The sequence below is a fragment of the Nicotiana sylvestris genome, chromosome 5 (assembly GCF_000393655.2).
Source record: "Nicotiana sylvestris chromosome 5, ASM39365v2, whole genome shotgun sequence".
NCBI lineage: Eukaryota > Viridiplantae > Streptophyta > Magnoliopsida > Solanales > Solanaceae > Nicotiana > Nicotiana sylvestris.
Window position 1 is genome coordinate 181,542,338 of NC_091061.1, and position 15,304 is coordinate 181,557,641.

At 38.8% G+C, this 15,304-nt stretch overlaps 3 protein-coding genes across 3 annotated transcripts; 2 read left to right on the forward strand and 1 right to left on the reverse strand.

Annotated features, from left to right (window-relative positions):
• Positions 1-271: 271 nt before the first annotated feature.
• Positions 272-7,073, reverse strand: LOC138869745 (uncharacterized). Its single transcript, XM_070147402.1, has 2 exons — positions 6,679-7,073; positions 272-929 (listed from the first exon to the last, which is right to left on the reverse strand). Exons 1-2 carry the CDS (start codon positions 7,071-7,073, stop codon positions 272-274), a joined length of 1,053 nt encoding a protein of 350 aa, XP_070003503.1.
• A 3,807-nt stretch (positions 7,074-10,880) lies between these two features.
• LOC138869746 (uncharacterized) lies at positions 10,881-11,492 on the forward strand. The gene has a single exon (XM_070147403.1). It carries the CDS (start codon positions 10,881-10,883, stop codon positions 11,490-11,492), a length of 612 nt encoding a protein of 203 aa, XP_070003504.1.
• An 801-nt stretch (positions 11,493-12,293) lies between these two features.
• LOC104225422 (U-box domain-containing protein 4-like) lies at positions 12,294-15,304 on the forward strand. Its single transcript, XM_009777204.2, has 2 exons — positions 12,294-13,714; positions 14,769-15,304. The coding sequence occupies exons 1-2, from the start codon at positions 12,377-12,379 to the stop codon at positions 14,829-14,831; spliced, it is 1,401 nt and encodes a 466-aa protein (XP_009775506.1). The 5' UTR covers positions 12,294-12,376; the 3' UTR covers positions 14,832-15,304.

A 15,304-nucleotide genomic window follows, 5' to 3' on the forward strand; every position in this document is an offset into this window, starting at 1 on the left:
GGGATACTCAGACTTCTCCCAAGCTTGGTCCTTCGTGCGGGTACCTCACACTTAGTTCCAACCATTTGGTTTGTTATTGTATCCTTCCAATACCTTTGTTTTTCATGCTCCTAGAAAATAAAAAATTGACACTACAAAAATAATACAATTAAAAATAATTAATACAAAAAATAAAAGAAAGCAGTAAAGTTGGACTGCCTCCCAACAAGTGCTTGATTTAACGTCGCGGCACGACGTGAATCACTTTCTGCCTCCACTTCGAACTTATGAATCACACCCCAAGTTTTGCTTCAAGCTTATGATTATGCTCTTGGGGAGGTACAAATTCTTGCGAGCCAAAAATTAGATAGAGTCTTATGCACTTTTTGGCTCTAGACCGAGGAGTGTCACCTTGCCTAGACGGCCTCGAGAATTTCAAAATATAAGGTCCATCTACCTCTTCCTTGGACTCCTTTTTATGCTCGTAAAGATCCATTCCCATTTCACCGTCCGAACATAATGTAGAGACGTGTTTGGATTGAGGTCCAACACGCTCCAATACATGAACTTCAAGATTTTCGACCTCCTCAACACCCAAAACACTAGAGTCAACTAAAGTTGTATCTTCAATGTCCCTGGTTGACTCTAGTATTACTTCTTCAACATCGGCATCCTCAAATTCTAGATGGTTAGAGTGTTGGGATTCTACTTTGGACCCCTCCATTGACACCTCAATTTCCGTCTCTAATGCAAATTGCTCCTGGCTACTATCCATAATATTGACATATTGATCATTAAAAGCTTCAACTAGTTGACTCACTTGAGCCTCTAAGTTGCGAATAGTTTCATCTTGCCTTTCTACCTGCAGCTGTATTTTACTTTGTTGTTCTATAATGCACTTTAACATATCTTCGATCTTCTTTAGGTCAGCTTCCCTAGGTTCTTTGTTCCTGTTATCCTCACAAGAAAACGTAGAATCATCATAATAAGGGGTTGGGGGAAGATAAGAAATATAAGCACAACCATGAAAGTGATCATCTTGACCACCACACATATCACACATATTCCACACATAAGATTGAGTTGGTGCACATAACTTGCTCTCGAAAATATTTTGATAATTTTGCCAAGGGTGATTTTCATCACAATATGCATAAGGATGATTAAAAGTAGAATTAACAACATCAAAACTTTCATTATTCCATGATGCCATATTTTTCTATTATTTTTAAATCAACAAGTAAAACAAAAAATGAAAAAAAATATCAAATATAAAAAATAAAAATAAAAGTTCAAACTTGAAACCTAGTAATATGTACACCTACAGCTACACCGTTAGTTCTCCGACAACGGCGCCAAAATTTGATCACGCCCAACTATGCCTTATAAAACGGACAATGCGGTCGTTGCAAATATAATCCGGTTTATAAGTCCGGAGTCGAATCCCAAAGAGAACTAAGGCTTAGCTACAGCTGTTCACTATCACCAAGAAGACAAGCTTAAACAGTTTTCTGAAGCGGATTTCACGGCCTTCCCCAAAATAATAACGCGCTAGTCTCTTTAGGCGCGTATTTTAATGAGGTTACCTTCCTAAACTCGGGTGCGCATTTATGTGACCCAAATCCGAATCTCAACGAAGTTAAAATATGTCAAAAACCACGGGGAATTTATGTGACGTGGCTTAAGATTTATTTTAGTGACGTTGCAATTTTCCTTAAAAATTAAATAAAAAGCGGTTGAAGTTAAAATTTGCACATAGGTTCAACATGTATTAAAATAAGATAAATAAGCCGAATATGACAGTTGAGCGACCGTGCTAGAACCACGGAACTCGGGAATGCCTAACACCTTCTCCCGGGTTAACAGAATTCCGTATCCGCATTTCTGGTTTGCGGACTGTAATACAGAGTCAATCTTTTCCTCGATTCGGAATTCAACCGGTGACTTGGGACACAATAAACCTCCCAAGTGGCGACTCTAAATTAAATAAATAAATCTCGTTTCAATTGTCCTTTAATTGGAAAAACTCCCCGTACGCCCCTTTACAGGGGTATAGGTAAAAAGGAGGTGTGACAGCTCTGGTGACTCTGCTTAGGATCGAACCCAGAATCTCTGGTTCAGGGTTTTAAGAATTCGAGTTTAAAATAATTGTTGTACTTGACTTTATCTGATTGTTCTACATATTTCACGCTAAATGTGCTAAATGCTTTACCTCTTAGATATTATCTGAACTGTATATAAACTATGCCGAAACCCTTCTCTTCTCACCTCCGTAGATGTGCTTACTTGTTGAGACTCCCTATTCTGTTAGTGTCATACCCTGAAATAAGAATGAGGCCGGACAAATTACAAAGCCGGATGATCTCGCGGGTCCCCGGTACGTTGCCCCCTCCTCGACTTGAGTTGTCCGCTCGGGTACACGGTCTATAACAAATACCTAGGCTTTGAACCTAGAATAATGTGACTTCATGCCGGATCCCTAGTAGTAACGCTTATTTGCATCATGTAGCATCTGACTTAGGTGACTCAACACAGGGGTTGAGTCCGTCTAGGACTAGCAACTTGAAATGAAAAAAGACCATCCTGATGCATCTTATTTATTTTCTGCGCATTTATTTGTTTCGAGCCTACTTGCTGACCGGTTTCTAAATATCAGGAAAATTAAAAAAAGGAAAAAAGAAAGAAATAATAGTGTAGAAAGTTGACTGCCTACTTTTAGAAAACCAATGCCTGAATGCTGTTGAAACTCTGCCGAAATTTTGAATATATATATATTATAGTTTATCTTACTCAAAAAAGCAAAAAAAAAAGGAAAAAGGGTCTTGTTTTCAAAATAGTTTATTTGCCCGAATTACGCCGGTTTGATTCTCACAGGGTGCGGGATACGTAGGCAACCCTCATCGGGTCTAACTTCCCTTTTACAAAAATGTTAAAATTTTAATTTTTGTCATAAATAAGTCGAGTGACGCCATTCTTGCTTAAAATAAGCCGAATGTTAAAAAGGGCATCGGAAGGCTGTTTTCGCAAGAACAACCACCCTGAGTCATTTTTAAATGGTTTGCGGGCACAACCTTAAAATCTTCCTCCCAGAAGCGTTGAAAGACCGTGTTTTCAATCGGGTCTTTTATTTCAGTTTGAAAAACAAGAAAAGAGTCATAAATAAATCGAGTAATGTCGTTTTTGGCAAAAATAGCCGAATGTTCCCGAAAGGGACGCCGGAAGGCTGGCTTTGCATAAACAGCCACTTTTAGTCATTTTTTTCGATTTTTGACCGGTTGACTCACCCAGCCTTAAAATCTTTGTTCCCGAAGTGCTGAAAGGCCGTGTTCGGAACCGGATCTTTCTTTTAATCGGTGAAAAATTAAAAAATAGTCAATTTGTTGAGTTAAATAAATTTTATTTTTTGATTAATCACCTTAATAAATGTGCAAGATGAGTACGATGCAAAATGAACCCGTTTTAATAATGACTAAAATCTCTTTCGAGTTGCGGCTATGGTGGAATGATTTAGATAGTGAAGGGCAAGATGAGGTCAAGAAATATCTAAAAGGTCTTACGGGTTTATTGGAAATCCAGTCTCGGGGGGATATCATAAGAGCTTTGGTCACCTGCTGGGACCTGGCACACAATGTCTTCCACTTCTTCGATTTTGAACTCACCCCGACTTTGGAGGAAATAGCCGGGTACATCAGAAATGCTGAAGTTCCGTTAAGGCAAAAATACCTGGTTACTCCAAGAGCTGTCACTGCGCATCAGTTTTTAGATTCATTAAAGATACCCAGGACGGTCCATAACCCAGATTTGGCCGTAGATTTTTGTTATCCGTGCTTCATATACGACAGATACGGTCATGTCGGCGGATTCAACAATCTGGGTAACAAGTTATGCAGCAAAAGTAACCGTCAGAAATGGGATGAGCATAGACGAATAGCTTTTATGATAACCTTTTTGGGTCTTTTGGTGTTTCCAAGGAAAGATGGAAACATTGATCTGAAAATATCCAAGGTCGTCAGTACCTTGCTCACTCAAGATGAAAGCACTCTTGCGCCTATGATAGTATCTGATATCTTCCGAGCTCTCACAGCCTGCAAAGCCAGAGGGAACTTTTTCGAGGGGTGTAACTTGTTGCTACAAATATGGATGACTGAGCATCTCTGCCACCGTTCCTAGCTCTTGAGTTATGGTTCCTCGAAGAAAACTTGCATAGAAGAGTTCTACACAAGAATCAAGGGGGTCAGTCTACCCGAGGGAGTTACGGCGTGGACATCATTCTTTCGGACCCTCACCGCCAACCAAATACAGTGGATGCTAGGATGGTTGCCCGTTGATGAGGTCATATATATGCCGGCAGCTAGGACCCACTTTCTATTTATGGGGCTCAAGAGCATTTAGCCCTACGCGCCAAATCGGGTTTTGAGACAACTCGAGAGATGCCAAACAGTGCCACAGGAGGAAGATCTTAGTGCTCAAGTAATTGAGATTAGCCCTGACGGACAGTTTACTGAAGCAAGAGTTCGTCAGATCTTTATTCCTAATTTTATCCATCCTTGTGTGCCCACACATCCACCTCAACATCCTCATCTTTGCTACTTTTATCTTCTGGATGTGTGAGTTCCTAACTGGCCAACACTTGGTCCCATACAACATAGAAGGCCTAACCACTGCTCTATAAAACTTACCTTTTAGTAACGGTGGCACTTTCTTGTTACACAAGACTCCCGATGCTAACCTCCATTTCATCCACCCCACCCCTATACGGTGCGTGACATCCTCGACGATCTTCCCGATCCTCTGAATAACTGACCCAAGGTACTTGAAACTCCCCTTCTAAGGAATGACTTGAGAGTCAAACCTTACTTCCACTCCCGCTTCCGTTAGCTCGCCCCCAAATTTGCACTCGAGGTATTTCGTTTTCATCCTGCTCAAGCTGAAACCTTTAGACTCAAAGGCATGTCTTCAAACCTCTAGCCTCTCATTAATGTCATCTCGTGTCTCGTCAATTAGAACTATATCATCAGCAAAATAGCATGCACCATGGCACCTCACCTTGAATATGATGAGTTAGTGCATCCATCACCAGGACAAATAAAGTAAATTCAAACCACACGAGTTGAATAGTAACATCCTTGGGGGGAAATCCACCCTTTAGCGAAATGCACTTCGATCAGTATCAAGACACAGTTGGAATAGAACTTAAAGAGAAAATAACAGTATATTATTTCTGAATGAATGTTACCATGCCTTTTACAAAATTAGACTCCCTTTATATAATAGGAGAATCCTACTTTAGATACAATTCTATAAAAGGTAAAAAAATCTCAATGATTTGCTAATTAGCCGGTTTTTCATTGATACGTGCCGAGATTCCCACCGTGATACCCGATCGGTTAGGGATATTTCAGCCTTTCGTTATTTGGACTGGCAATGTTTCCTCGAGCTCATTCGGAGTCAGGGTCGATTCCGTGGTCATGGACTCGATGTTCTTGAAGACGGGCATTCTAACCTCGTACTCTGGTTCGATGGAACCCGGGGTTGATCTTCAATCCATTATGTTTCAATCCTAATATGTTAAGACACTCTAGTCAAAGCAGTTAAGCAAAGTTAAGAACATACAATTTAAGGTACTTCTAAAAGAGTCAAAAACTGAGCCTAAGCGTCACAACCAAAGTACTCACTATTCTCAAGGCATAACAAAGTCAAGAGATATTACTTCACTTCAAAACACAACACAATGACTCCTACTCCCAAAAAAAAAACTAACTACACCCGGTTCAAATAAAATCCTTGAAAAAGAACCGTAGTTTAAAGAAAAACCAAGGGGGAATTATTACACTACCTAACAAAAGAAAATCTTTTTGTACTGTTTAAAGAAAACCCAAGGGGGAATTATTACACTACCTAATAAAAGAAAATCTTTTTGTACTTTTTTCTTTAGACTTAAATCCCTCAAGAAAATTGTATAGACAAATAAATCGTCGGGAAAAGTCCAATCTTTTCTATTTAAACAAAAATATTATTCAATTAAACTAACACAACTAAAATAGCATAGAAAGTCACCCAGACAATCTCCTCACCCCACACTTAAAATTGTGTATTGTCCCCAATGCACACCATAACTAATAAAAAGGGTAAAAGAGACTCTCTGGTAGGCCAAAGGCCGAAGCACTAACAACTCAAGGGATACTCAGACTTCTCCTAAGCTTGATCCTTCGTGCAGGTACCTCACACTTAGTTCCAACCATTTGGTTTGTTATTGTATCCTTCCAATACCTTTGTTTTCCATGCTCCTGGAAAATATAAAATTGACACTACAAAAATAATACAATTAAAAATAATTAATACAAAAAATAAAAGAAAGCAGTAAAGCCGGGCTTATGATTATGATCTTGGGGCGGTATAAATTCTTGCGAGCCAAAAATTAGATAGAGTCTTATGCACTTTTTGGCTCTCGACCGAGGAGTATCACCTTGCCTAGATGGCCTCGGGAATTTCAAAATATAAGGCTCATCTACCTCTTCCTTGGACTCCTTTTTATGCTCGTAAAGATCCATTCCCATTTCACCGTCCGAACATAATGTAGAGAAGTGTTTGGAATGAGGTCCAACACGCTCCAATACATGAACTTCAAGATTTTCGACCTCCTCAACACCCAAAACACTAGGGTCAACTAAAGTTGTATCTTCAATGTCCCTGGTTTACTCTAGTATTACTTCTTCAACATCGACATCCTCAAATTCTTGATGGTTAGAGTGTTGAGATTCTACTCTGGACCCCTCCATTGGCACCTCAATTTCCGTCTCTAATGCAAATTTCTCCTGACTACTATCCATAATATTGACATATTGATCATTAAAAGCTTCAACTAGTTGACTCACTTGAGCCTCTAAGTTGCGAATAGTTTCATCTTGCCTTTCTACCTGCAGCTGTATTTTACTTTGTTGTTCTATAATGCACTTTAACATATCTTCGATCTTCTTTAGGTTAGCTTCCCTAGGTTCTTTGTTCCTGTTATCCTCACAAGAAAACGTAGAATCATCATAATAAGAGGTTGGGGGGAAGATAAGAAATATAAGCACAACCATGAAAGTGACCATCTTGACCACCACACATATCACACACATTCCACACATAAGATTGAGTTGGTGCACATAACTCGCTCTCGAAAATATTTTGATAATTGTGCCAAGGGTGGTTTTCATCACAATATGCATAAGGAGGATTAAAAGTAGAATTAACAACATCAAAACTTTCATTATTCCATGATGCCATATTTTTTTTATTATTTTTAAATCAACAAGTAAAACAAAAAATGAAAAAAATGTCAAATAAATAAAAATAAAAGTTCAAACTTGAAACCTAGTAATATGTACACCTACAGCTACACCGTTAGTTTTCCGGCAACGACGCCAAAATTTGATCACACCCAACTATGCCTTATAAAAAGGACAGTGCGGTCGTTGCAAATATAATTCGGTTTGCAAGTCTGGAGTAGAATCCCACAGAGAACTAAGGCGTAGCTACAGCTGTTCACTATCACCAAGAAGACAAGCTTGAACAGTTCCTAACTTATAGATATTTATATTCTTGTGTTTAACTAATTGATTAACAAATTAAAATAATAAATTAACAACTAAAGATACTAAGAGTTAGAGACACGATTAAGGAGGTCTAGAGTTATGATTTCTCCAATTGTCGGAATCCTTCCTTCCATGTCTTCTATAATTTTGCCTAAGTATTCTCTACCGATCATGAGCACTCTTATTACTGTAAATCTCTCCCGAGTAATCACGAAAATTTACTAGACGCACTCTTCCGAGCTACGCTAGCTGACTTTTGATACAGCTCACTTCATATCGTACCCAAGGCTTCGTTATCCCTAATCCCGCCTTTAAACCCTTAGTTATTGATCCCTCATATACTCTGGGAGTGCTGTTGTTTAACAACTACCTAAATATGCACTCTCTCCCAAGTTATGCATACTAAATAGGCACAGGTAATTGAGAGCTCTTCAATTAACTACAATAAGAACATAGTTGAACAAATAGAGATTATACTACGACTCAATTATATAAAAACATAACAAGAATTTATCCTACAAAAGGTTCTATCAAAACTCTAGATAACAAATTAGCTATTCATAATAGTATGTAAAACTATAATACTAAAAGTCATAACCAACAATGAAAAATAGGAAGAGGAAAGAAAAAACTTGTAGAAGAATTCCCAAGCCTTGCTCCTGTTGTGTCTCTGCCTCCTTAGGTCAAATCTATGTCAAAAATATGTCCAATTCCTTTCTTGGATGGCTTCCTTGGTTAAATATAGGGTTTAAGGCTTACAATCCCATGTTTTGCACTTTGGTCCCTGAAATTTACGCATCCTGCCGCGGTTCTACCGCGGTCGCGCCGGAACCGCGGCCAAACACCCTCTCAGATTCTTCAGTTGTCAGCGACTGCCCTCTGCCGCTGTTCTGCCGCGGTCGTGGATAAACTGTGGTTTTTCACCCTGTTCCGTTTGAAATTTGGAAAACTATAAAACATAAAAGTTGTAGCCATTTGAGTTATCTTTCCAACCATATATTATAGAGCCCAAATGGAGTTCTGATATAAAAGTTATGTCTATTTTACTAGAAAGTGCACAATATGCCTCTTCGAGTTTTCGTTTTGTTGTTTTATCATCCGTTGATCCCCGAACGCGATCCAAACTTAATTTCTTGAGCTCTTACTCAGACTTCAAAGCTAAAAACTACTTAAATTTATTCTATAACATCTATATAGCTCGGAATCACACCTACAGGGCATAAAATACATAATTAGTGCAAAACACTAGCTATTAAAGATCAAACTCAACTAAGTGCAGTAAATTAGAGTGTAATAATCGACTAAATATGTAATTATAGCCTGTTATCAACCTCCTCCTCTACTCTAAAACCCTTCAAATAAATTACAAAAAACAGTGAAAATTCATTAATAGAAGTGACAGAAGATCTTGCATGAGTATTCTCATCAATTTCTGCCATTCTTCTTCAGTTTTATTATCGCCAATGTCACAAATTCGGTTATCTTTCGCCAAATTTTTTTGCAAAGTGTGGTTATCCCTCTAATTCCTTCTTATTTAGCAAAAATTAAATTTTTTCGTTATATTCCCATCTGAGAGAGATTCTGAATCCCTTGAAATTAGATTAGCCATCATTCGAAGCTTTTTCGGCACCAGCAAGCTCGTCGGAGATATTTATGGGATTGGGCAAACTTTTAATCCTTCTCTACCCATCAGAAAGATCCCCAACATGGCTATTTCGACCAGCCACTATACTTTTTTCCCAATTTCACATTTGTCGGTGTCCTTATTCCGCCCGTTTTCCCTAGCGATATGTGTGTTATGAAAAACGTGTGCTCTAGATGCTAATGGTTGAAAAGGGTGTTTGGTTTAGCAATAATGAAAGATGCGACGATGATGATTTTGAATGTGGTGTTTGAGTAGAGGGAAGGAATATAGGAAATTTTTTGAGATCACAAACGTGATTAACATACATTTTGCTACGTTAGTTATAGTGCTGCCACATAATCATGGTCAAAGGGGTTTAAAATTGTGCAAATGAATAAGTTGAAATGTTCAAATATGATGCATTTTTAAGTGGCTTAGATGCCATTTTGCCCCCCAAAAAGGCAAATACATAGTTTACCCATCAACCTTGCAGCGAAATCCCTATTACACACCTCTCTTTCACGGAAAATATTTTACACACTCAACATTTCAAAAGTGTGTCTAAGACACACTACTTTTATGCTTGACCAATTTTTTCAAATAACATGAAAGTCACGCCCTAATAGGGTCATGACATATATTGACTTTAAAAAGGAAAACAAAATATTAGAAATTAAAATTAAAATCCATCTTCTTCATCTTTCAATTTTCTATCTTAAGCATCATTGTTGCTACCACCATTGTTGTTTGTGAGAAAGTTTCCAACAACGCCAAAATTAAACCACACTATCTAAACAACTAGCCGAAAATAATCGAGTATCAAATTGAGTTAAACAACAACAACAACGACCCAGTAAAATCCCGCTAGTGGGGTCTGGGGAGGGTAGTGTGTACGCATACCTTATCACTATCCCGAAAGAGTATAGAGACTGTTTTCGAAAGACCCTCGGCTCAAGAAGACAAAAAGACAAAAGGGGACAATATCAGTAACATCACATAAATAATATGAAAAATAGGAACAACATGCAATCAAGAAGAACGATACAAAGCAAAAGTGAAATAGTATACCTATCAGACTAGATTCACAAACTCATGACATAAGCCAAGACTCAACTACCTCCTACCCCACAACCCTAATACTCGACCTCCATGTGTTCCTATCAAGTGCCATGTCCTTGAAAATCTGAAGCCTCGCCATATCCTGCCTAATCACCTCCCCCCAATACTTCTTAAGCCACTCTCTACCTCTTCTCGTGCTCTCCACAACCAGCCATTCGCACCTCCTTACCGGAGCATCTGGGTTTCTCCTATGAACATGCCCGAACCATCTAAGCCTCGCTTCCCGCATTTTGTCATCAATGGGATCCACGCATACATTCTCCCGAATATCATCATTCCTAATCATATCCATCATAGTATGCCCGTACATCTACCTCAACATCCGCATTTCTGCTACCTTCATCTTCTGGATATGTAATTTCTTAACCGGCCAACACTCAGTCTCATACATCATGGCCGGTCTAACCACCGCTTTGTAGAACTTACCTTTGAGTATCAGTGTCACTCTCTTGTCATATAATACTCTAGATGTTAACCTCCACTTCATCCATCCTGTCCCAATACGGTGTGTGACATCCTCGTCGATCTCCCCTCCCTCATGGATAACCGACCCAAGGTACTTGAAGCTGCCACTACTTGGGATGACCTGTGATTCAAGCCTCACATCCACGCCCACTCCCCTATTGATTATAGAGTTGGCAAAGATCCTTCTAAAGAGGAGGGTCAATATAGCCTGTGTCCAGGAGACCGGGTGGGCAAGGTTGAGTGCGAGAGACGCGGATGGGTATAAACTTTGTTACTCAGGAACCCAGAAGGGTAAGAATGGATTGAGTATTTTGGTGGATAGGGAACTTAGAGAGTATGTGGTTGAGGTTAGACGAGTGAATAATAAGTTGACGATTATTAAGTTGGTGGTAGGTCAGTGCACCCTAAACGTCGTTAGCGCATATGCGCCTCATACAAGCCTAGATGAGGAGGTTAAACGGCGTTTTTGGAAGGGGTTAGATGAGATTGTTCATCAGGTACCACCTGCTGAGAAGTTATTTATAGGAGGAGATTTCAATGGTTATATTGGGTCGTCCGCAGGTGGGTATGATGAAGTGTATGGAGGCTTCGATTTTGGGGAGAAGAATGGAGGAGGAACCTCGTTACTGGACTTTGCTAAGGCTTTTGGGTTGGTAATTGCAAACTCTAGCTTTCCAAAAAGGGAGGAGCATTTGGTTACTTTTCAGAACACGGTGGCAAAGACTTAAATTGACTATCTCCTACTCAGGAGGCGTGATAGAGGGTTGTGCAAGGATTGCAAGGTGATTCCAGGTATGATACTCGTGATGTGGCATAAGCTCTTGGCGATGGACATTGGTATTATAGTGAAGAGGAGGAAAATGTCTGCTCGAGGAAGACCGAGAATCAAGTGGGGAGCCTTGACTAAGGATAAAGCCCAAGAGTTGGAGGGGCGGTTGTTCCCAATAAGCAACAAGATCCAATTGAATTTTCAAGTTTTTTTCGATACTTCAACAATGGTGGATTCTAGATTTTTTCATCAAACCTTCAATACTACTGTTAAAGCTTTTAAATATATCACAAATAAATAATTTTCACAATATTTGGATAATAAACCAATAAAATCCGCTCAATTTTAAATCTAAAATTGATATGTTCTTTCAAAAATTCTATTTGGGGAAGAAAATGAGGGGGAGGGTAGCGAGGAAGAAAACCAGAGGGAGGGGAAGGGGTTCCTGTGGGAAGGGGAGCCAAAAAAAGGATTTTTTACGGGTTTCACGCATTTTTTGCGTGTAAACAGACAAGTGCTATCTGGTCAAAAGTAGTGTGTCTTAGACACACTTTTAAAAGCTTGAGTGTGTAATAGGTTTCCTGTGAAACATAAGTGTGTAATAGGGATTTCGCGGCAAGGTTAATGAGTAAAATATGTATTTTGAAAAAAAAAAAAGAAAAAAAAAACTGGCTACGATGAGCTGTAAGGTTTGGCATGCGGGATGTCACTTTAGCACAAAATAAAAAATCATAGCCACCAAACAGACCAAATCCACTCCTTCTCATCCTTCCTTTCTTCTTCTTCTATAAAAATCCTCCATTTTTTCTCATTTCTTCAAAACTCAAATAATTAAAAAAAAAAATGGTTTCACTTGAAGAATCTCAGTCTCATTCACATTCTCATAGTGTTAATAGTATTTCTAGTACTACCCATTTCGGCCAAACACGGCCTTATTACTATACTCCGCCGCCGTTATCTTCTGCCGCTAAAATCAACCGTTCAATTGGTCGGTCCATGAGAACTATCCGATCATCAACTACTTTCCAGTCAACTAATTGCTCCGGCGCTGTTTCTGAAAACTCCGGTGCTATTTCCGAGAATCTCACCGACTCCGTTATCGATATTCATCTCGGTGAGCTTTCGAGAAAGCCTCCGGCGAACAAATCGTCTACTTCCGATGAGGATTATCTAGAACTTTCTCAAGCTTTCAGTGATTTCTCAGCTTGTAGCAGTGATATCTCCGGAGAGTTACAGCGGTTAGCTAGTGTTCCAGTTTCGGATCAAGGTAACCCGAATTCTAAACCCGAACCAGAGCCGGAACCTTGTTTCGGGTTTCTAGAAAGAGAGAAGTTTTCAACGGAGATAATCGAGAGTATTTCGCCGGAGGATCTTCAACCGACGGTGAAACTCTGCGTCGACAGCTTAAATTCTCCTTCAGTCGCTGTTAAAAGATCAGCGGCAGCTAAATTAAGGCTATTAGCTAAAAACAGGGCTGATAATCGTGCTTTAATCGGCGAATCAGGTGCGATTCCAGTCCTAATTCCACTTCTCCGGTGCACCGACCCGTGGACGCAAGAACACGCAGTAACAGCACTGTTAAATCTATCACTTCACGAGCCAAACAAGACCTTGATCACTTCCTCAGGGGCAATAAAGTCATTAATCTACGTGCTTAAAACCGGGACCGACACGTCCAAACAGAATGCTGCGTGTGGGCTTTTAAGCTTAGCTTTAGTTGATGAAAATAAGCTTTCAATTGGTGCTTGTGGTGCTATTCCACCATTAGTTGGGTTGTTAATTAATGGAACAAATAGAGGGAAAAAAGATGCTTTAACAACTCTTTACAAGTTATGTTCAGTAAAATTAAATAAAGAGAGGGCTATTGTTGCAGGTGCAGTGAAGCCATTAGTAGGGCTAGTTTGTGAAAACGGGAATGGATTAGCCGAAAAGGCAATGGTTGTGTTGAGTATATTGGCTGGGATTGAAATGGGGAAAGTGGCTATTGTTGAAGAAGGGGGAATTGCTGCACTTGTTGAAGCTATTGAAGATGGTTCTGATAAAGGAAGAGAATTTGCTGTGTTGACACTATTGCAGCTTTGTGTGGATAGTGTTAGAAACAGAGGGCTTCTTGTTAGAGAAGGTGGAATTCCTCCTCTTGTTGCCTTGTCTCAGAATGGTACTGCTAAAGCTAAGCACAAGGTGAGTTTTTGAATTTTTTGATCTATCTCTAGAACTGTTTACTCAAGTTCTTGAAAAAGAAAGTAAAAATCTTGGTCAATTATTAGCACTTTGTAGCAGCATTAGTAGCACTGTATAGTTAAAGACTGAACCATAAGTTGAGCACAAGGTGAGTTTTGAGTTTTTGGTCCACCACTAGAACTGTTTACTGAAGTTCTTGAAAAAGAAAGTAAAAATCTTGGTCAATTATTAGCATTTTGTAGATTTCACCTTATCAAAAAAAATTATTAGCATTTTGTAGCAGCAGTAGTAGCAGTGTATAGTTAAAGACTGAACCATAAGTTAAGCACAAGGTGAGTTTTGAGTTTTTGATCCACCACTAGTTACTGAAGTTGTTGGAAACGAAAAGGAAAAATCTTGATCAATTATTAGCACTTGGAAGTTGTTGTAGTAGTGGTTAGTTAAAGACTGAATTTTTATGGAATTAGTAATATTAAAGAACCAATAGTTCTTTCAAATTATTGACATTTATCAGTAGGAGGACTTGTTATTATAGCAATTTGTTTGAATGTTGCTAAGAATTTGGATGAGTAGAGCTTTTAACTTAAACTAATTTGTGCCAGTAGTTAACTAAGGGCTTAAATTTGGAATAAAGATTAAATTTTTAGTGGTTTCCATGACAAATTTGAATTTATATGATCATAAACAAATGGTGTGGAGTGTTTTTTCAGTACTTGGATGTTTGAGATTTGGAAGATGGGTATGGGAGAAAATGGAAAGAGATGAAGAAAGCATGAGAGTGAAGTTTTGGAGATTACAGTTGTATGGTGTGGGTTGCTATCCTTTCAAATGAGCATTTTGTGTACTTTATTTTGGTGATGTTATCATTTGAACCTTCTGGTACTTGTTGCAGTAACGTATAGAACAAATACTGCTGCTGTGTTGCTTTCAGTGAGACTGATGTTTTAGCCTGCATATGCATTTTTAGTACAAGAGATGCAAGCTGTATTACTTTGATCCTACTCTTGTTATGGAAAGAATTTAATGGCGTTTGGTCATTTTCTTTTTTCTGCAGGCAGAAACTTTATTGGGATACTTGAGAGAACCAAGACAAGAAGCTTCAAGTTCAACTCCTTGAGAGTAATAGTAGTTTTAGACTAGTATTTCTACTGTAGTGGTTTTGTTCTGTATATAGGAAGAAGTGGTTTGAAGAGTTTGTATAGAGTGTTTTAGAAATTTGGGAGTAATGGATGATCTCAGATAATATAAAAAACTAAAAAATAAATATTATTAGAAGCTAGTGAAGAAACTCTGACCTTATTTTTGACTAGGTTTTTAGAGGAAGGGTTCTCATGTCCCTCTTGAATTATTAACTGGTGCTGGTTTTTTGGGAGGGGGATGGAGTTTACCTGGTTTTGGGTTTTTTTCTCTTTGGTTTGGTGAGAATTTGGGTTATTATCCTCTAATTTTGTTTGTGAGGTCCAAGTTCTTGTAGAAGGGTTACTAATTTTCTTGATTTTTAGTGTGTGAAAATCAACTACTAGCATAGTAGGCTAGAGGTTGTTTTTTCCTTTTTTTGAACATGAATATATGCTAGTGTATGAAGCAAAA

What these genes read in the sequence shown, in the direction of transcription:
- LOC138869745 (XM_070147402.1), bottom strand. Translation starts at nt 7,073, where the DNA reads ATGGTCACTTTCATGGTTGTGCTTATATTTCTTATCTTCCCCCCAACC. An exon ending in GTTGAAGAAGTAATACTAGA is followed by an intron (nt 930 to 6,678) that starts GTAAACCAGGGA and finishes TGAGGATAACAG; the next exon opens with GAACAAAGAACCTAGGGAAG.
- LOC138869746 (XM_070147403.1), top strand. Translation starts at nt 10,881, where the DNA reads ATGACCTGTGATTCAAGCCTCACATCCACGCCCACTCCCCTATTGATT.
- LOC104225422 (XM_009777204.2), top strand. Translation starts at nt 12,377, where the DNA reads ATGGTTTCACTTGAAGAATCTCAGTCTCATTCACATTCTCATAGTGTT. An exon ending in CTGCTAAAGCTAAGCACAAG is followed by an intron (nt 13,715 to 14,768) that starts GTGAGTTTTTGA and finishes TTTTTTCTGCAG; the next exon opens with GCAGAAACTTTATTGGGATA.